The sequence below is a fragment of the Procambarus clarkii genome, chromosome 78 (assembly GCF_040958095.1).
Source record: "Procambarus clarkii isolate CNS0578487 chromosome 78, FALCON_Pclarkii_2.0, whole genome shotgun sequence".
Lineage (NCBI taxonomy): Eukaryota > Metazoa > Arthropoda > Malacostraca > Decapoda > Cambaridae > Procambarus > Procambarus clarkii.
In genome coordinates, this window is record NC_091227.1 from 12251626 (window position 1) to 12274309 (window position 22684).

The 22684-nt window shown below is 43.5% G+C and overlaps 1 protein-coding gene across 1 annotated transcript in view; it reads left to right on the forward strand.

The window, feature by feature from the left end:
- The first annotated feature begins 2139 nt into the window (after positions 1 to 2139).
- LOC138357483 (ryanodine receptor-like) overlaps positions 2140 to 22684 on the forward strand; it is a 253397-nt gene continuing 232852 nt past the window's right edge. Inside the window, exon 1 of the mRNA XM_069314340.1 lies at positions 2140 to 2375. Within this exon, the coding sequence (XP_069170441.1) occupies positions 2322 to 2375 (54 nt within the window). The 5' untranslated portion in view covers positions 2140 to 2321. The remainder of the gene's footprint in view (positions 2376 to 22684) is intronic.

Consider the following 22684-nt stretch of genomic DNA (forward strand, 5'->3'; position numbering starts at 1 on the left):
CTTCACCTGCTGCATGACCAGCAGCTCTTCCCTTCACCTCCTGCATGACCAGCAGCTCTTCCCTTCACCTGCTGCATGACCAGCAGCTCTTCCCTTCACCTGTTGCATGACCAGCAGCTCTTCCCTTCACCTCCTGCATGACCAGCAACTCTTCCCTTCACCTCCTGCATGACCAGCAACTCTTCCCTTCACCTGCTGCATGACCAGCAGCTCTTCCCTTCACCTGCTGCATGACCAGCAGCTCTTCCCTTCACCTCCTGCATGACCAGCAGCTCTTCCCTTCACCTGCTGCATGACCAGCAGCTCTTCCCTTCACCTGTTGCATGACCAGCAGCTCTTCCCTTCACCTCCTGCATGACCAGCAACTCTTCCCTTCACCTCCTGCATGACCAGCAACTCTTCCCTTCACCTCCTGCATGACCAGCAACTCTTCCCTTCACCTCCTGCATGGCCTGCACCTCTTCCCTTCACCTCCTGCATGACCAGCAACTCTTCCCTTCACCTCCTGCATGACCAGCAGCTCTTCCCTTCACCTCCTGCATGACCTGCAGCTCTTCCCTTCACCTCCTGCATGACCAGCAACTCTTCCCTTCACCTCCTGCATGACCAGCAACTCTTCCCTTCACCTCCTGCATGACCAGCAACTCTTCCCTTCACCTGCATGACCAGCAACTCTTCCCTTCAGGGGGCATTATAATAGTTTGTTAAAATTTGTTCAATGTCAATCAATATTTTTTGACTGGTTGTATATGAGAAGGGCTGCAATTGTTCCAAGTTTCAGTACTGCAGCCTAAATAGGAAGGGAGATTTTGTTCTTTTTTTCAACGAATTTTACACATTTTCAAATCCTTATAACAACCTCAAGTTTCAAATGAAATTATTTCTATGACACTTTTCTGACACATTAGCATATAATAAAGAATCTGTAGTGGGGGATTTTCAAAAACATCTTTAGTTTTCCTAGTACAAATAGTCAAAGTTCCCTACCAAAATTATGCAAATATATCATGTTTATTGCTATTATAAAATCAATAAATAAACGCAGGAAAAAACGCTAACCCCAGATTTTAGAGACATAAACTTTACATATAAGGTGTAAGTTTCATGTAAATTGAGAAAACAATGAAAGAGTTATACGAAGATTTATGCTACTTGAAAAAATAAGTAAAAATAAAGTCTAAGGTGCTGCCATCTGTGGCTGAGGTTGACATCAACCAATTTCCTCTGGTCCCCTTGGCACCCTTACAGATAGGCTTACGTGCAGTCAGGTGTATAAGTTTCATGCAAATCCTACGATAAACAAATAAGAAAAAATACAATTAAAAAAAATCAATTTGTTTATTTTTTTTTATAAAACTAATTATAATTTTTTTAATATATGCTATTGTGATAGCTGAGAGTCATAGACATGATTTCAGTTGACACTTGTGTTTGATAATCGTTTTTGACCATTTTGGAAAATTGTTGACACATAATTCAATATTTTTTCTCCCTTCCTATTTATGCTACGATGTTGAGACTTGGACCACATGAAACCCTTTTCATATATAACTCGTCAAAACTGTTTGATTGAAATCGAACCATTTTGAAAAACGTACCTAATGGACCCCTTCAATTCTTGCATGACCTGTAGCTCTTCCCTTCACCTCCTGCATGACCAGCAACTCTTCCCTTCACCTCCTGCATGACCTGCACCTCTTCCCTTCACCTTCTGCATGACCTGTAGCTCTTCCCTTCACCTCCTGCATGGCCTGCACCTCTTCCCTTCACCTCCTGCATGACCTGCAGCTCTTCCCTTCACCTCCCTGCGCGGGAAATGAATGTATTAGGAAATTTTATTTGAATTACTGCTTGATATTATTACTCTATTATTCAGAATGTTGATCACGGCGTTTAAGAACTGCTCATTCTCCCCCAGTCAACATTATTTAAAAATATTAATTTGGATGATTAAATAAATGACACGGTAAGAGAGTGAATTATGTGGAACGTAAAGTTTGAAAGTAGTGGGATAAAGGTTGGGTATTATGTAAAGGTGGAGGTGGAGGTGGGTGTGAGTGGATATGGTGGCGCGGTGAGGCAGTGTCGGGTGGTGGAGGCGTGTGGCATCGCGGCTGCTAAGTTTAGTCCGGGGCGCCAGGGATGCGGCCTGGCCTGGCCACCACTCCGGCCGCTCCTGCCTGGCCACCAGTCGTGCCTCGTGCCTCCTCTATCTCGCAGGCAACCATGAAATAAGGTTGCTCGCTAATCACCGTGGTATGGACTTCTTATCAGTGTAAGAGTGTTTTTTCATATTTGATCACTGTGACTGTAGCGTCATTATGGCGGACAGTGAAGGCTCCTCCGAGCAAGATGACGTCTCCTTCCTCCGGACGGTGAGTAAAACACCTACTAAATACACTAACGAACTGTTTCCAAGTTTACTATAAAACTTTATTTGTGAGTTCACACTTGGTGTGCGCAAGAGAAGGGTTGCTGACATGGCCTTAACAAAGATATTAGGCTATAGGTGTTGTGACTACCATAGACGACGCCAGTATAGCAGGGCAGGTGTTTCAACATGTGTGGAGTGAGAGGCTAGGCCACATTCCAAGTGTCTGCTGGGGGTAGTGGGGCCAAACTCACACTATCATCTTCATCCTATTTATAAACTCTTCGCCACGCTTGCTAGGCTAAACGCTGGGAAATTAAGCCCCGGTGCTCAAAAAAGGACTGTAAATATATACTGTACTACGCTTTTGTATCGTATCACAGAAGAAAGTTGAAAATCGACTGATCGACAGTTTAATAAGTTTCTTATTAAAATTATGCAATAGTTTCTCGCATAATTCTGAAGTTATATATATCACGGATTTTAAGGAATTGTCGAGAAACTATTCGACCTACTGCTATTGCTAAAATAGAATAACAGTCTTGTATTGCTTCTTCCCCCCCCCCTCTCAACACAAAACAGATAAAGGTAGGGCATATTAACTGTTGAACACATTTAATGTGTTTACAAATTTAGTATATCATATAGCGCCTATTTATTTATAAACCTTGCATGTTTGATAAAATACCTATTGACCCTTAGACTGCTCGTTTCCAGAAAGAACTGTTATACTCTCACGTGATCAATTCCAACATTAACAAAAGACAAACATTTGTATGAGTTTCTCCTTTGCAAATGAGTTAAAAATATGAACAACAAAAACAAAGCAACATATTGCATCCAATGACACATGCTACCTTGAGGTTACCTTGAGATGGTTTCGGGGCTTAGCGTTCCCGCGGCCCTGTCCTCGACCAGGCCTCGATATACCAGGTCTATCGACATCGATCGATCAGACCAGGCCTAGGATACTAAATATATACGTTATACTATATATACGATAACTAAATTCTGATATCATCGATGTCATGACTTGCAATTTATATCAGTAGTCATCCCATAATTTAAAGATGTTTCCTACCATAATGAGAGGAAATGCTATTGGTATCAATATTAAATATGCTAAATTATTCTATATGATGTTTGTTAGATCTCTAATTGATTATCGTGCCTTGCACGTAATTAACTTCCCCGCCTCTGTGATGGACAAACTTGAAGTAGTACAGAATGAAGCCATGAGGATAATTCTTGGTGCCCCAAGAAGCACAAGAATAATCAACATGAGGGAAGAACTGAAGCTTCCAACCATTTTGTTTTTTTTATTAACACATATACCTGAATTTGTACAGCTGCCCTAGACTATATGAAGAAGTGTGTCAAAAAGCTAGCTACGTGATGCTAAAAATCCCCATCACACAGGATGGTTAGTCATACAAAGGCATGTGATAAGTAGTCTGCATTGGCAGACTCTGGGTGCATTATGAGGATATCATGAACACAAGAGTGAATAAGGTAACAGTAGTACTAGAAGTCCCCATCTCGCAGGATGGTTAGTCATACAGGGCCATATGTTAAGTAGCCCACACTGGTAAATTTTGGGTGCAATATGAGGATATCTTCAAGAACACGAGAGTGAAGAAAGTAATTGCTAAGCTTCATGTACCTCATGCAATGGGTTTGAATGGTCTGATAACTGGGCATTCGGTGATGTAGTGTGCGAGGTCATGCCCCAGTTCCTGCTCATAGAGTTTGCTGCAGGTCAACACAACTTGTTGCCTTAATGTCATGAGAGACCTACATGTCCTGTAATGCTCAGAGACAAATTATTCAATGCTGTTAACACCCTATTGACTGGAACCAACATACCAACTCATTCCTTTTATGATAAATGACTGAGTAAAAATGCCTACAATCTCATCAAACTCAACATTCCTTTTAAGTGCAATCTATCTGTCTCCGATATTCCCCTTTATTTGTACCCCACCATTCAAGTATCATACACACCCGTCACCAAGAAAGGTAATTAGAATCTTGCTCTTCTCAAAGCTGTCACACTTGAAACAATTGCCTCCTCCATCGAAAATTTAAGATCTCACGAGCACTGTGTCTACACCGATGGCTCAGTCCAGTCGTCTACAGGACGGATTGCAGCAGCTTGGAAGTTTTATAGAAATATTATTTGCACACAGACTATCGGTGTCAGGTTAAACAACTGGCTGACTTCCACACAAACAACTGGCGGCACTACAACTAGTTACCAGAACATTAAAAAACATAGGAGGAGCAATAATATTTTGTGATTCAAAATCTGCTTTTCAAGCAATTGAAAACTTCTGAAAGATCGACAGCAAGAACCTCATACTAGCAATTATAAATAACCTAATTGCTGCAGAATAAAGGGTTTCGCATTTCCTTTTTATGGATACCATCACACATAAATATAACCCATCATAATGGCTCAGACATTGCAGCTAAATTAGCATGTAACAAGGATGAAGTTGAATTAGACCTAGGTATCCCCATCTCTGCTGTCAAAACTATACTGTTTCAAACACTCAGGTCTGATAGAAGAGAATTTTCTGACTCCCAAAGACATGAAAGCACTAATATAAAAAGTTATGATTTGTTCAGATTTCAAACCTAAATTTATGGGCATGATGATATCCTCATAATGCACTCAGTTTGCCGGCGCAGACTACTTGTCACATGCCTCTGTATGACTATCCATTCTGTGTGATGGGGATTTTTAGCATCGAGTAGCTAGTTTTTGACACACTGTACTCCCTTTCATATAGTCTAGTGTGGCTGCCAAAATGCAGATGCCCCTAAATGTGTTACTAAAAAACAAGAAAACAAGAAAAATTCCAAAAGTGATATAAAATTCGTTTTTCGATCATTTATTCTCGGACGTAATTATGCCACAATTGTCAAAGTTCTTTTAATTAATGAGTGTTTATAAATATAATAACAATGTTTATCTTCCGATTAGGTATTTTTTGCCAGATATATATCAGCTGCTAATAATTTTAGGTTATATGAACACGACTAAATTTTCTTTTGTTTGCTAGTCACATAAATCATTTGACGTAGTTTCAGTCTGATCCTGTGCACCCGAAAATGTCAGTTACTTACATCTTAAGGGTTACTCGGCAGTAGTTTGGCCTCTCATAGGTGATAGCGAAGGGGCATGTCAGGTGAGCTATGAAAATGCCCCGATTCATTCGTTATCCATGTGAACATCACCCGCCCTGCCTCGCTGTCTCCATGTATCTGCTATTTTGATTTGTCTGTCTGTCTGTCTCTCTCTTTATTAAATTAGGATTAATGTTCATTAGGATAAACACTGGTGCCCCTAAATGACTAGGCTTACATGTTTTTGTTTTATTTTTAATTAGTTAATTATGAACTCCATTCTCCTCCTAATGGCTGTGGAAGAAAGAACAGTCACGCAATGGGTTCAGGAACAGAAGCCAAATGTTCTTCAAGATAAGCAATTTTCGTTTGTGGTGAGCGCGTGACAAGGAGTTTAATTTGCGTAAAATCTGTGATCAAGCTAAAAAGTTACCAGTCTAATTATAGCTCTGCATTTATTGTTACAGCGTATGTTCATGAGGTAGGCAAGTAGCCTAAGAAACTTGCAGCGTGCGAGCGTGCACATTATGTACTCTGTCTACAACAAGCAAACTTCGGAAATGGAAATTTCTTGAACATTAGCCATTTGAAATTTTATTTTTATTTTCTAACCATACCATGACATAATGGCGTAGTGCATGCGAATAGATTTGCTGACAAAATTTACATTTAGTCAGATCTGCTTAAGCAGACGGTACCAACTCCCAGAAATACTAACAGCAGAGCCTAAGTCTAGCAATAACAACGCGACTCTTCCTGCATTCTACTATAATGAGAAATGGAAAAGTTGTTGTACAAGCTAAGAGCTCTTATCCTACATCAGCTTATTTTGAAGCCTGAACCTAGAAACTGAAATTAAATCTCATATATTTTTAATAGGTTTATACACTTTAATAAATAACACTATTTAGTGTTAGTCACCTAACAATGATGTTAGGTACACTAAACTGGAGAAAAGTGTAGTACAGAGTTTTCTTAAGCACACTTGACTTGACTGAATGAATGAATACCTGCTTGCTGTGAGAACATGTACTAAGTGTTAGTCGGCCGAGGAACGAATGATCGCTGATGTACTAGTGGAGTGTTTTCGAGAATGGTACTGCTAGAGAGAGAGAGACTGCTGCTGATTGGTCACCTTGTATAGCAATTACTGTCTTTTGGTTGTTCATAAATATCAGCATATCTGTAAAGCCGCTGACAATTCTCCTGTGTTAAAGACTGATAAACTGTCAAGGCTGCAAGTCTAACCCAGAAGATTAAAGACTCGGGATGGGTAGTCTTGCATGATACGTAACCTTGTCCAGATGTGGCAGAAAGGACGGGCATCAGGCCTGCCAAAATAGTTGTGTACACACTTAAGTCCGAGCAAACATAGTACTGTACGTTTCTTGGCGGCCATTTTTAGTAAGATCAGCTGAAGTAGACACGACTCTGGACCAGAGTGAGAGTGAAAGTACTGGAGGACCAGAGTAAGAGTGACAGTACTGGAGGACCAGAGTGAGAGTGACAGTACTGGAGGACCAGAGTGAGAGTGACAGTACTGGAGGACCAGAGTGAGAGTGACAGTACTGGAGGACAATTATACGAGTGAACGTTCTGGAGGACCAGAGTGAGAGTGACTACTGGAGGACCAGAGTGAGAGTGACTACTGGAGGACCAGAGTGAGAGTGACTACTGGAGGACCAGGGTAAGAGTGACAGTACTGGAGGACCAGAGTGAGAGTGACAGTGCTGGAGGACCAGAGTGAGAGTGACTACTGGAGGACCAGGGTAAGAGTGACAGTACTGGAGGACCAGAGTGAGAGTGACAGTACTGGAGGACCAGGGTAAGAGTGACAGTACTGGAGAACCAGAGTGAGAGTGACAGTACTGGAGGACCAGGGTAAGAGTGACAGTACTGGAGGACCAGAGTGAGAGTGACAGTACTGGAGGACTAGAGTGAGAGTGACAGTACTGGAGGACCAGAGTGAGAGTGACAGTACTGGAGGACCAGAGTAAGAGTGACAGTACTGGAGGACCAGAGTGAGAGTGACAGTGCTGGAGGACCAGAGTGAGAGTGACTACTGGAGGACCAGGGTAAGAGTGACAGTACTGGAGGACCAGAGTGAGAGTGACAGTACTGGAAGACCAGAGTGAGAGTGACAGTGCTGGAGGACCAGAGTGAGAGTGGCAGTACTGGAGGACCAGAGTAAGAGTGACAGTACTGGAGGACCAGAGTGAGAGTGACTACTGGAGGACCAGGGTAAGAGTGACAGTACTGGAGGACCAGAGTGAGAGTGACAGTACTGGAAGACCAGAGTGAGAGTGACAGTGCTGGAGGACCAGAGTGAGAGTGGCAGTACTGGAGGACCAGAGTGAGAGTGACAGTACTGGAGGACCAGAGTGAGAGTGACAGTGCTGGAGGACCAGAGTGAGAGTGACAGTACTGGAGGACCAGAGTAAGAGTGACAGTACTGGAGGACCAGAGTGAGAGTGACTACTGGAGGACCAGGGTAAGAGTGACAGTACTGGAGGACCAGAGTGAGAGTGACAGTACTGGAGGACCAGAGTGAGAGTGACAGTGCTGGAGGACCAGAGTGAGAGTGGCAGTACTGGAGGACCAGAGTGAGAGTGACAGTACTGGAGGACCAGAGTGAGAGTGACAGTGCTGGAGGACCAGAGTGAGAGTGACAGTACTGGAGGACCAGAGTAAGAGTGACAGTACTGGAGGACCAGAGTGAGAGTGACAGTACTGGAGGACCAGAGTGAGAGTGACAGTACTGGAGGACCAGAGTGAGAGTGACAGTGCTGGAGGACCAGAGTGAGAGTGACTACTGGAGGACCAGGGTAAGAGTGACAGTACTGGAGGACCAGAGTGAGAGTGACAGTACTGGAGGACCAGAGTGAGAGTGACAGTACTGGAGGACCAGAGTGAGAGTGACAGTACTGGAGGACCAGAGTGAGAGTGGCAGTACTGGAGGACCAGAGTGAGAGTGACAGTACTGGAGGACCAGGATAAGAGTGACAGTACTGGAGGACCAGAGTGAGAGTGGCAGTACTGGAGGACCAGGGTAAGAGTGACAGTACTGGAGGACCAGAGTGAGAGTGACAGTACTGGAGGACCAGGATAAGGGTGACAGTACTGGAGGACCAGAATGAGAGTGACAGTACTGGAGGACCAGGGTGAGAGTGGCAGTACTGGAGGACCAGAATGAGAGTGACAGTACTGGAGGACCAGGATAAGGGTGACAATACTGGAAGACCAGAGTGAGAGTGACCACTGGAGGACCAGAGTGAGAGTGACAGTACTGGAGGACCAGAGTGAGAGTGACAGTACTGGAGGAGCAGGATAAGAGTGACAGTACTGGAGGACCAGAGTGAGAGTGACAGTACTGGAGAACCAGAGTAAGAGTGACAGTACTGGAGGACCAGGGTAAGAGTGACAGTACTGGAGGACCAGAGTGAGAGTGACAGTACTGGAGAACCAGAGTAAGAGTGACAGTACTGGAGGACCAGGGTAAGAGTGACAGTACTGGAGGACCAGAGTAAGAGTGACAGTACTGGAGAACCAGAGTAAGAGTGACAGTACTGGAGGACCAGGGTAAGAGTGACAGTACTGGAGGACCAGAGTAAGAGTGACAGTACTGGAGGACCAGAGTGAGAGTGACAGTGCTGGAGGACCAGGGTAAGAGTGACAGTACTGGAGGACCAGAGTAAGAGTGACAGTACTGGAGGACCAGAGTAAGAGTGACAGTACTGGAGGACCAGGGTAAGAGTGACAGTACTGGAGGACCAGAGTAAGAGTGACAGTACTGGAGAACCAGAGTAAGAGTGACAGTACTGGAGGACCAGGGTAAGAGTGACAGTACTGGAGGACCAGAGTAAGAGTGACAGTACTGGAGGACCAGAGTGAGAGTGACAGTACTGGAGGAGCAGGATAAGAGTGACAGTACTGGAGGACCAGAGTGAGAGTGACAGTACTGGAGAACCAGAGTAAGAGTGACAGTACTGGAGGACCAGGGTAAGAGTGACAGTACTGGAGGACCAGAGTAAGAGTGACAGTACTGGAGGACCAGGTAAAGGAAAGTAGGGTTACAGTGTGGTGAGCGTCATAGTGGGTGGTCTTTTGTAGCGTCAGAGTGGGCAGGTGAACGAAAATATGAGTTCTGGAAAGGTCGGTCTTGTGCTAAAATTATATTGAGCCTCTTGCGTTATCTCTTAGTAGCTGCATTACAGACCGTTGTTTTGTTGTCCTCGATATTGTTTATTTTCCTTGGCCTATGCGTGGCTCCATCGTCCTCTGGACAAGCAGGAAACACCAGTAATTTCAGGCTGCATTTTAACCTCCTTAGTAATTATCTTGAAGGACGGAGCAGCGCATGAAAGCTACTCAGAAGGTACCTGCATACCACTTAGTATTGTGCGTGATCCCTTGTTTTGGAATGTCTTCTTTAGTGACCTATTAAACCTCATTCCTGAAGCCCCTGCTTGTGCTGGAGGCTGCACTTTAATCTTTATTTATACTAAAGAGTCGCTCACTGCCTTGACGTTTAGCACTCAACAACTGCGGCTATATTTGCCTGGGTGTAGCCTATGCCACGGTGGTGATCACTACACACCATGGAGGGATTAGTAGTGGGGGCATGAACGGTGCAGATATAGGGTTAAACCATGAAGTGGATAACAGCAGTGTAAAATTGTGATTCTATAAATACTGAATACAACAGAATATAAATTTAAATACAGCAGACCAAATTTGCTGCAGCAAATAGTAGGCTGCTGGGTCATGCAACGCTTGTATAGCCTTATGACAGCCTCAACTCTGTCTCTGAACTCTTGTTTAGGGAGAGAATCATTAGGCTATGTATAGCCTAGGCCTGCGCTGGCTCATCATTACACTGAGCATGCTGGACTTCAAGTGCTGTCATATTAAATACTGTTATATGTATGTACGTATGTATATATATATATATATATATATATATATATATATATATATATATATATATATATATATATAATATATATATATATATATATATATATATATATATATATATATATATATTATATATATTATATATATATATATATATATATATATATATATATATATATATATATATATATATATATATATATATATATATTGTGGGAACCGACCTGTGAGATTTATATTTATTTAATTTATATGAATTTATATTTACGTTAATTTATATACTTCGATAGCAATTTGTATAATGTTAAGTGGACTGTATTTCTGCAATAATCTCAATCTCACAAATCGATCCTCTACACATTAGGGGGGGTTTAATAGTTTATATATATATGCAGCCAATCAAACTACAGTAATAGCTACATACATTGATGAGGTTCCTTATCTTATAGTACAGCAGGTTAGTCCACCAGGTATAACTAGGGTGTAGACACCAAATTATCCTCTTTGAGGCAGCTTCCATCACCCAGTAACTGGTGCACAAAATCTTGCATCCTCGTCTTGACCTGTCAAAAGTGCGCTAGCTGTGAAGCCAGATACCTATATATGACAAGTATATCAGAGAAAACAGTACATGGAACATGAAGACCTGGCTTAATTACCTTTAGTTTGAGGCTTCCACGTGATCTAACCGGGTCACCCTATATCCTGACATTAATGGCCATAAATGAATGATAAACGGGTTTCGGATAGACACTTAACTTGAATTTGTAGACAGCGTGTTGACAAATGGTACACCTTTGGTTTCCATAACACTACGTCCAAGTAAATTTAACAGGAGCCGAATTTGCTCCCGTGTGAGCCTCTGGTCTCAATAAACAATGGCTGCCCTCCTTCCTCACTCTGACGCCTGGCTTACATTGTCCACATGTCAGAAAGTGATAGAAGGGTCACATTTACTCTACTTTAATATTGATAATTAAGTTAATTTATATAAGATGTTTTTATGATGGTAAAGTCCAAAGACTAATGTATTTAAGAATAATTCCCAGCAGAATAGCTGGTGAATTATAATAGTATGTGGTGAAGATATCCCGTTTTCTATAGACGGTAATTCCACTACAAGTTACGTTTTCTATGGGTAACTTGTTTATACAACACAGCTATTATCTGTATGATTATTAAATGGTGTCGGATTTTCCGACATATATATATATATATATATATGGACAATATTCTGATGCTTTTACACGTGGATTAGCTGGGATTCAAATCTGTTCACTGGCAGTGGGAACAATTAAAATTTGTAAACTGGTTTTAGATGCTTTTTATGATAGGGGAGAGGATATTTGTTTATCAAAATGACTGACGACATTGGAAACGTTTGTTTTCATCTAAAGCTCTCACCCTTTCTACGTGTAATGTATACAAATGTGTACACACTGGACCTAGCAGACAAAAGTTAATTTTAGTGTAGTTCATTTATTATGCACCCCATACCATCCTGTGGGCGGTAGTGGAAAAGTTTACAGGCACTTACCGAGCTCAGGGACTTAATTAACTCCTAAATTCATTTATCTATGCAAGTTACAGTTAAGATAAGCTAGCTACACAATTTAATGTATATGTCGACATTGCGTTTACGAACGATCACAAGTACAGTCTCTAAGCTAAGCAACTTATATTTGCGATGAACTAGTTTCGTAATTAAATTTATTTATCATGCACACCCGGCATGGAGTGAAGTGGTGTGCGCATGAGCAGAACGCCATCAGCAGTGTAGGCTATATTAGGTTAACTGATGTAAGAACAACATTTCAGAAATAAAACAAAGAATATTTCAGAACACAATACGGGTTTGTGGTAAACCGGTCCTTCAGAATATGGTGCCGACATGCTACTGGCCTAGTGAAAGACAACCGGGAATTTTACCACGAGGCTGCTACCGTATTGATACGAGATTTGAGTTCCTACGGCAGGGTCAAAGAACTAAACCCTCTAATACTGGTTGCAAACAGATGCAGAGGAGATATTTTCACGACTGACAAAATGTTGAGAAATATAGAGAAAGTGAACAAGGACAAACTGTTTCACATGAGTAGAAATATAATACACAGTACACAGATGGAAGCTGGAAACAGTTCTAAGCTATAGTTCTGCTTCACACGAACACTTCCTGTACAAGTGATCAATGTGTTGAACGAACTAAAATAACAGGTACTTTTGGTTAATTGAATCTATAGCTTTAAAGTTAAAACTATGACAAAATTGTCATAGGCTTGCCTAACAAGTTAGGCTTGTGTCTCACCAGATACCGAAAAGTGAATGTGGCAGACCCCAAAATGTTATGTTTCCTTCCTCATAAGTTCATAAATAGGTAGCCCATTTTATATATATATATATATATATATATATATATATATATATATATATATATATATATATATATATGCGAACAAGCCTGAATGGTCCCCAGGACATATGCAACTGAAAACTCACACCCCAGAAGTGACTCGAACCCATACTCCCAGAAGCAACGCAACTGGTATGTACAAGACGCCTTAATCCACTTGACCATCACGACCGGACATAATGAGGTGATAGCCGAGGCTATATGAACCACCCCACCGCCGGCACTCGGATAGTTATCTTGGGCATAGCATTTTACCAAATCACCTCATTCTTTGGGGCACACGTGAGGAACACAAATGCGAACAAATTTCCACAAATGGAACACAAATTTCCAGCTTTCAGTTGCATATGTCCTGGGGACCATTCAGGCTTGTTCGCATTTGTGTTCCTCACGTGTGCCCCAAAGAATGAGGTGATTTGGTAAAATGCTATGCCCAAGATAACTATCCGAGTGCCGGCGGTGGGGTGGTTCATATAGCCTCGGCTATCACCTCATTATGTCCGGTCGTGATGGTCAAGTGGATTAAGGCGTCTTGTACATACCAGTTGCGTTGCTTCTGGGAGTATGGGTTCGAGTCACTTCTGGGGTGTGAGTTTTCAGTTGCATATGTCCTGGGGACCATTCAGGCTTGTTCGCATTTGTGTTCCTCACGTGTGCCCCAAAGAATGAGGTGATTTGGTAAAATGCTATGCCCAAGATAACTATCCGAGTGCCGGCGGTGGGGTGGTTCATATAGCCTCGGCTATCACCTCATTATGTCCGGTCGTGATGGTCAAGTGGATTAAGGCGTCTTGTACATACCAGTTGCGTTGCTTCTGGGAGTATGGGTTCGAGTCACTTCTGGGGTGTGAGTTTTCAGTTGCATATGTCCTGGGGACCATTCAGGCTTGTTCGCATTTGTGTTCCTCACGTGTGCCCCAAAGAATGAGGTGATTTGGTAAAATGCTATGCCCAAGATAACTATCCGAGTGCCGGCGGTGGGGTGGTTCATATAGCCTCGGCTATCACCTCATTATGTCCGGTCGTGATGGTCAAGTGGATTAAGGCGTCTTGTACATACCAGTTGCGTTGCTTCTGGGAGTATGGGTTCGAGTCACTTCTGGGGTGTGAGTTTTCAGTTATATATATATATATATATATATATATATATATATATATATATATATATATATACATATATATATATATATATATATATATATATATATATATATATATATATATATATATATATATATATATACAGTATATATATATATATATATATATATATATATATATATATATATATATATATATATATATGTCGTACCTAGTAGCCATATTGTACTTCTTGGCCTACTATGCAAGGCCTTATTTGCCTAATAGGCAGAGTGATTTTCTTTATTTTCAATAAATTCTTTCCAATTGGTTTATTTTAAATATAATTATTATATTATATTAAGAACATAAATTATTGACTTAGTTATGTTAGTTTAGGTTAGGTTATGCTAGGGTAGGTTAGGTTAGGTAGGGTAGGTTAGGTTCGATCATAAATCTATGTTAGTTTTGACTCAAATTGAAAACAAATAACTCATACATAGTGACCCTGGCACGCTGTTCTCTTGTCAATTGTGGCGACGCCGACCGGCCATTGTTTATGGGGTCACGTAATGCGAACAGAAACGCAGCCTAACTTATTCTTGGTCAACTTAGCCCCAAGGAATAGGTTAGGTCAGGGTCAGACTGGGTCAAGTTTTCCCTGCCTATGAAATAACTCGTTACTGCTGTTGTTGTTAAGAGCTTCTTGTGTTGACTTGTTCAGTTACACGCGCACGTCTCTCTATGAACACTTAGGTAAGGCTGTGTACACATCAACCCGGCCTTTCGAACCACTTGGGCTGGACGGTAGAGCGACGGTCTCGCTTCATGCAGGTCGGCGTTCAATCCCCGACCGTCCAAGTGGTTGGGCACCATTCCTTACCCCCGTCCCATCCCAAAACCTTATCCTGACTTCTTCCAAGTGATATATAGTCCCAGTGGCTTGGCGCTTCCTCCTCATAGTTCCCTTCCCTTCGGACAGTACATCGCATTTTGACGTATAAGTCCCCTCAGGCCCAAAACTGACGTACTAAATATTATAGCGGCTCGCAAAATTGACGTGATATCCCATTTTCTATTCGTGGATCTTAGGTTAGGTTAGGTATGGGCAATTTATTACATCAGTTTAGTGACACTGAACGCTGGAGAGGACGGGCTGGGCTGTGATGCAGGTTAGAACAGACAGGCACACAAACAGACAGGTGAGAGCTCCGACAGAAGTTAAAGATGACAGGCATTAATGTCATGCGTTACAGAAACCTTTTCCAATGTCTTAAAATGAAATATAAACAATCCGCATTTATGGCAGCCCGTTCTCTCAAGGTTTCCCAACGTCAAGAGAAAACGGTCAATGTAAGGTGTCCTCTCCTAACATATCAGAGGATACAAAACAGAAAACGGGACAGTACGTCACTTTCGTCAGCCGCTTCTATTTTCTAGTACGACAATTTTTGGCCTTATGTAACGCCAACCCGTTCTCGCAAATTTAATAAGTCAATATTGACTTATTCAATATGTGCATAGGTGACATACTTAACATAATAGTTTCCCTTGAAAAGCTTCATAGAAAACACCGACCTTACCTAACCTACTTAGTATGTTAAGATAAGCATCTTATTGCTTCGTAATTACAATTATTACCTAACCTATACCTATAATAGGTTAAGTAACAATTGAAATTACGAAGCTATAAGATGCTTATTTTAACATACTAAGTAGGTTAGGTAAGGTCGGTGTTTTCTATGAAGCTTTTCAAGGGAAACTATTATGTTTAGTATGCCACCTATGCATGCAACTAATAAGTCAATATTGACTTATTAAATTTGCGAGAACGGGTTGCAAACGCATACGAGCGAAATGCGACGTTCTTAGAAGGAAGACAGGTTGTATAGGGAGCCTCGCAATACACCCGTTTTCTTTGAGATACTATTAATTGGCTAGCCTATAAATGTCAGGCATCGTTGGCATTAATCGTAAGTATGCATGAATATATGTTTTTAATTGCATCCTTACCGAGACACCGAGACATTGTTGACGTCTAGGTATTTTGAACATTTTCCAATGCGGAAAATTTGTTAAATTAGTTTTTTTTTTAAATATATAAGAAAAAATACAAGGGAGATATCGGCGTACTTACCCAAGTGTTTGAAGGTCTTCGGGCCAAGCTTAAATTACCCAAGATGGTGTCTTTGATGACCCCTGGCAGCCAGACGGAGAAATCTTGGCGCTAGTTACTCCACTTCAAACTTTCCTCTTACAACTTTCATATTTATATATATATATATATATATATGTATATATATATATATATATATATATATATATATATATATATATATATATATATATATATGTATATATATATATATATATATATATATATATATATATATATATATACATATATATATATACATATATATATATATATATATATATATATATATATATATATATATATATATATATATATATGTCGTACCTAGTAGCCAAAACGCACTTCTCAGCCTACTATGCAAGGCCCAATTTGCCTAATAAGCCAAGTTTTCATGAATTAATTGTTTTTCGACTACCTAACCTAACCTAACCTAACTTTTTCGGCTACCTAACCTAACCTAACGTATAAAGATAGGTTAGGTTAGGTTAGGTAGGGTTGGTTAGGTTCTGTCATATATCTACGTTAATTTTATCTACAATAAAAATAAATTGACCTCATACATAATGAAATAGGTAGCTTTATCATTTCATAAGAAAAAAATTAAAGAAAATATATTAATTCAGGAAAACTTGGCTTATTAGGCAAATCGGGCCTTGCATAGTAGGCCGAGAAGTGCATTCTGGCTACTAGGTACGACATATATATATATATATATATATATATATATATATATATATATATATATATATATATATATATATATATATATATATATATATATATCATCAACGATGCAAAGGATATAAATTTTTACCTAATTGTTCAGAGAAAACCAAAGATGAAAATAACATGCAAACCATCTTTTTAATCTGAAATTAAATAATTATTATAATTAAGTAATGGTAACGTCTTCTCACAGAAATAATAACATAGAATAATAACCCACACTTGGGCATTTGTAAAATTGATGTAATTGATGACGTTTAATCAACGTCAACAGATTAGACGTTGAGATGTAAGTCTGGTCCTCACCACACACTCACACCTTCACAAAGCACTCACAAGAGTGCGAAAGACTTGGTGTAAATTCCTTACATAAATTTCACAAATACACAAGTGTGGGTTTTTATCCTATTTTTATTATGGCTGCAACCCATCCTCCGAATTGACAGTACGATTTAATACTTAGTGTAATAAGTACATTTTCTTACTGTAAAACAGTGCATAATTGCACTTATAGGGCTGTTACATTTACCTAACCCACTCCCCCGATTTATGTTAAGATACTAAAAATTTTAGGAAGAAATTTTTAATTTTGCAATTTCAAACTTTCACAAGTTTTGAATATCAGAAATTTCTTGTCAGGTTTATTAAACAATATAGACTTTATACAAAATTTTAAAATAACCTGAGTTGCTTGACAATTTATTGATATATTTTAGTTTTGTTTTATTAGTTTTATAAAACTGTAATATCAATATAGCTATAGGTTAAGTACTAATTGTAATTAAGAAGCAATAAAATTATTATCTTCAAAAACTAAGACGCATAGGTGAGGTTGTGGTTTTCTATTCAGTTTTTCATGTAAACTCAAATATTCACAATATATTTGACAGTACGATTTAATACTAAGTGAAAATAAGTACAATTCCTAACTGCTATGAATAGTACATAATTGCACTTATTTGTCTCCTTACATTTACCTCCCCATTTTTGGAGGACGGGCTGTATTATTATTATTATTATTATTATTATTATTATTATTATTATTATTATTATTATTATTATTATTATTATTATTATTATTATTATTATCCGGCACCTGTAAACATGAGTGTACAGACTCTGGTATCAAGTATTGGTATCACTGGACATACTCGTAACTTTAATGTTTCCGTGAGTGTTGTGCGGGGGGTTAAACATTCATACTACGGGGGCTGGAATATTCCTGCGGCAGGTGCTGCGGGGGCTGGAATATTCCTGCGGCAGGAGCTGTGGGGTCTGGAATATTCCTGCAGCAGGAGCTGCTGGGGCTGGAATATTCCTGCGGCAGGAGCTGTGGGGGCTGGAATATTCCTGCGGCAGGAGCTGTGGGAGCTGGAATATTCCTGCGGCAGGAGCTGCTGGGCCTGGAATATTCCTGCGGCAGGAGCTGCGGGGGCTGGAATATTCCTGCGGCAGGAGCTGTGGGGGCTGGAATATTCCTGCGGCAGGAGCTGCGGGGTCTGGAATATTCCTGCGGCAGGAGCTGCGGGGTCTGGAATATTCCTGCAGCAGGAGCTGCGGGGGCTGGAATATTCCTGCGGCAGGAGCTGTGGGGGCTGGAATATTCCTGCGGCAGGAGCTGCGGGGTCTGGAATATTCCTGCGGCAGGAGCTGCGGGGGCTGGAATATTCCTGCGGCAGGAGCTGCGGGGTCTGGAATATTCCTGCGGCAGGAGCTGTGGGGTCTGGAATATTCCTGTGGCAGGAGCTGTGGGGTCTGGAATATTCCTGTGGCAGGAGCTGTGGGGGCTGGAATATTCCTGCGGCAGAAGCTGTGGGGGCTGGAATATTCCTGCGGCAGGAGCTGTGGGGGCTGGAATATTCCTGCGGCAGGAGCTGCGGGGGCTGGAATATTCCTGCGGCAGAAGGTGTGGGGTCTGGAATATTCCTGTGGCAGGAGCTGTGGGGGCTGGAATATTCCTGCGGCAGGAGCTGCGGGGGCTGGAATATTCCTGCGGCAGGAGCTGTGGGGTCTGGAATATTCCTGTGGCAGGAGCTGTGGGGGCTGGAATATTCCTGCGGCAGGAGCTGCGGGGTCTGGAATATTCCTGTGGCAGGAGCTGCGGGGGCTGGAATATTCCTGCGGCAGGAGCTGCGGGGGCTGGAATATTCCTGCGGCAGGAGCTGTGGGGGCTGGAATATTCCTGCGGCAGGAGCTGTGGGGTCTGGAATATTCCTGTGGCAGGAGCTGCGGGGGCTGGAATATTCCTGCGGCAGGAGCTGCGGGGGCTGGAATATTCCAGCGGCAGGAGCTGTGGCGGCTGGAATATTCCTGCGGCAGGAGCTGTGGGGGCTGGAATATTCCAGCGGCAGGAGCTGTGGGGGCTGGAATATTCCAGCGGCAGGAGCTGTGGGGGCTGGAATATTCCAGCGGCAGGAGCTGTGGGGGCTGGAATATTCCAGCGGCAGGAGCTGTGGGGGCTGGAATATTCCAGCGGCAGGAGCTGTGGGGGCTGGAATATTCCTGCGGCAGGAGCTGTGGGGGCTGGAATATTCCTGCGGCAGGAGCTGTGGGGGCTGGAATATTCCTGCGGCAGGAGCTGTGGGGGCTGGAATATTCCTGCGGCAGGAGCTGTGGGGGCTGGAATATTCCTGCGGCAGGAGCTGTGGGGTCTGGAATATTCCTGTGGCAGGAGCTGCGGGGGCTGGAATATTCCAGCGGCAGGAGCTGCGGCGGCTGGAATATTCCAGCGGCAGGAGCTGTGGGGGCTGGAATATTCCAGCGGCAGGAGCTGTGGGGGCTGGAATATTCCAGCGGCAGGAGCTGTGGGGGCTGGAATATTCCAGCGGCAGGAGCTGTGGGGGCTGGAATATTCCTGCGGCAGGAGCTGTGGGGGCTGGAATATTCCAGCGGCAGGAGCTGTGGGGGCTGGAATATTCCTGCGGCAGGAGCTGTGGGGGCTGGAACACTGACACCTCGAGTATGGTATTATGGTCTGTCACGTCTTATTGTTGAGTTGTGGAGGCACCTGTCTGGTGGGGCTCAGACAGGTGTTGGAGGCACCTGTCTGGTGGGGCTCAGACAGGTGTTGGAGGCACCTGTCTGGTGGGGCTCAGACAGGTGATGGAGGCACTTGTCTGGTGGGGCTCAGACAGGTGATGGAGGCACCTGTCTGGTGGGGCTCAGACAGGTGATGGAGGCACTTGTCTGGTGGGGCTCAGACAGGTGTTGGAGGCACCTGTCTGGTGGGGCTCAGACAGGTGATGGAGGCACTTGTCTGGTGGGGTTCAGACAGGTGATGGAGGCACCTGTCTGGTGGGGTTCAGACAGGTGATGGAGGCACTTGTCTGGTGGGGTTCAGACAGGTGATGGAGGCACCTGTCTGGTGGGGCTCAGACAGGTGTTGGAGGCACTTGTCTGGTGGGGTTCAGACAGGTGATGGAGGCACTTGTCTGGTGGGGTTCAGACAGGTGATGGAGGCACTTGTCTGGTGGGGTTCAGACAGGTGATGGAGGCACTTGTCTGGTGGGGCTCAGACAGGTGATGGAGGCACTTGTCTGGTGGGGTTCAGACAGGTGATGGAGGCACCTGTCTGGTGGGGCTCAGACAGGTGTTGGAGGCACCTGTCTGGTGGGGCTCAGACAGGTGATGGAGGCACCTGTCTGGTGGGGCTCAGACAGGTGTTGGTGCCCTGCTCTAGCTGCCTACCAATTCCCTTCCCTTCCTGCCCCTGCCATTTCTGCCCATCCTTCCACTCATCTTACCGTCCACCCTGAGAACATTAAGCGACCTCACGTCACTCCCGAAAAGTCATCGGTAGATCAGTGTTTCCTTTCATCTGATGCCTGTGTTCGTCGAGCAGTAAAGTGTTACCCGGGAGTTAGGTAACTGTTGTGTGTAGCATCCTGTATACGGCCAGTAGAAGCCTGATAGTCTTCTACTGACCGACTGTGTAAAGTATAAGGTGAACCTTAGTTTAGCAGTCTCCGTGGTGTAGTGGTAAGACACTCGCCTGGCGTTCCGCGAGCGCTATGTCATGGGTTCGTATCCTGGCCGGGGAGGATTTACTGGGCGCAATTCCTTAACTGTAGCCTCTGTTTAACGCAACAGTAAAATGTGTACTTGGATGAAAAAACGATTCTTCGCGGCAGGGGATCGTATTCCAGGGACTTGCCCGAAACGCTACGCGTACTAGTGGCTGTACAAGAATGTAACAACTCTTGTATATATCTCAAAAAAAAAGAAGAAGAAAAAAAAAGTGTGTATTAAATTGCACATAATAAAACGTGGATGGCAGTGACCGTAGAGTTGTGGGTAGTTGTGAAGGAGGAGAGTAATTACTGACTCCCAACGACCTGAAACCACCAGTATAAAAAGCTATGATTTGTTCAGATCTGAAACCTATGTTTATGGGCAGCACAAAACGTCCACTAGACTGTGCGACACAGTGGTTGCAAGGATCAGGTTGGGTTACCGTTACCTGTGGCAGGTGGCTGCAGGTGACGGGTCTCCCAGTCCTGAGCACTCCAGTTGTAAACTCTGTGAGCAGGAACTACGGCATGATCTCCCGCACTACATCACTGAATGCCCAGTTATTAGACCTTTCAGACCAGTTGGCATGAGGTACCTGGAGCTTTGTAATTACTTTATTCACTCTCGTGTTCTTGAAGATATCCTCATATTGCACCCAAAATTTGCCAGTGCCGGCTACTGAACATATGACCCTGTATGACTAACCATCCTGCGAGATGGGCACTTCTAGTACCAGTGCTGCCTTATTCACTCTTGTGTTGATGATATCCTCATAACGATCCCAGAGTCTGCCAGTGCAGACTACTGATCACATGCCTCTGTATGACTAACCATCCTGTGTGATGGGGATTTTTTAGCATCACGTAGCTAGCTTTTTGACACACTGTACTCCCCTTCATATAGTCCAGGGCAGCGGCACAAATGTAGATGGACCTATTGTGTTAATAAACAAAAATGGGGGAACTACGATAGTAAGGAATAAGTATGAAGCTGAACTGGTGTTAGTATCGTCATCTTCATGGAGGGGTGAAGGTGGGTGATGGAGGGTGAAGGAGGGTGATGGAGGGGTGAAGGTGGGTGATGGAGGGTGAAGGTGGGTGATGGAGGGGTGAAGGTGGGTGATGGAGGGTGAAGGAGGGTGATGGAGGGGTGAAGGTGGGTGATGGAGGGTGAAGGTGGGTGATGGAGGGGTGAAGGTGGGTGATGGAGGGTGATGGAGGGTGAAGGTGGGTGATGGAGGGGTGAAGGTGGGTGATGGAGGGTGAAGGAGGGTGATGGAGGGGTGAAGGTGGGTGATGGAGGGTGAAGGTGGGTGATGGAAGGGTGAAGGTGGGTGATGGAGGGTGAAGGAGGGTGATGGAGGGGTGAAGGTGGGTGATGGAGGGTGAAGGTGGGTGATGGAGGGGTGAAGGTGGGTGATGGAGGGTGAAGGAGGGTGATGGAGGGGTGAAGGTGGGTGATGGAGGGTGAAGGTGGGTGATGGAGGGTGAAGGTGGGTGATGGAGGGTGAAGGTGGGTGATGGAGGGGTGAAGGTGGGTGATGGAGGGTGAAGGTGGGTGATGGAGGGGTGAAGGTGGGTGATGGAGGGTGAAGGTGGGTGATGGAGGGTGAAGGTGGGTGATGGAGGGTGAAGGTGGGTGATGGAGGGGTGAAGGTGGGTGATGGAGGGTGAAGGTGGGTGATGGAGGGGTGAAGGTGGGTGATGGAGGGGTGAAGGTGGGTGATGGAGGGGTGAAGGTGGGTGAAGGTGGGTGATGGAGGGGTGAAGGTGGGCGATGGAGGGTGAAGGTGGGTGATGGAGGGTGAAGGGTGGGTGATGGAGGGTGAAGGTGGGTGATGGAGGGGTGAAGGTGGGTGATGGAGGGTGAAGGTGGGTGA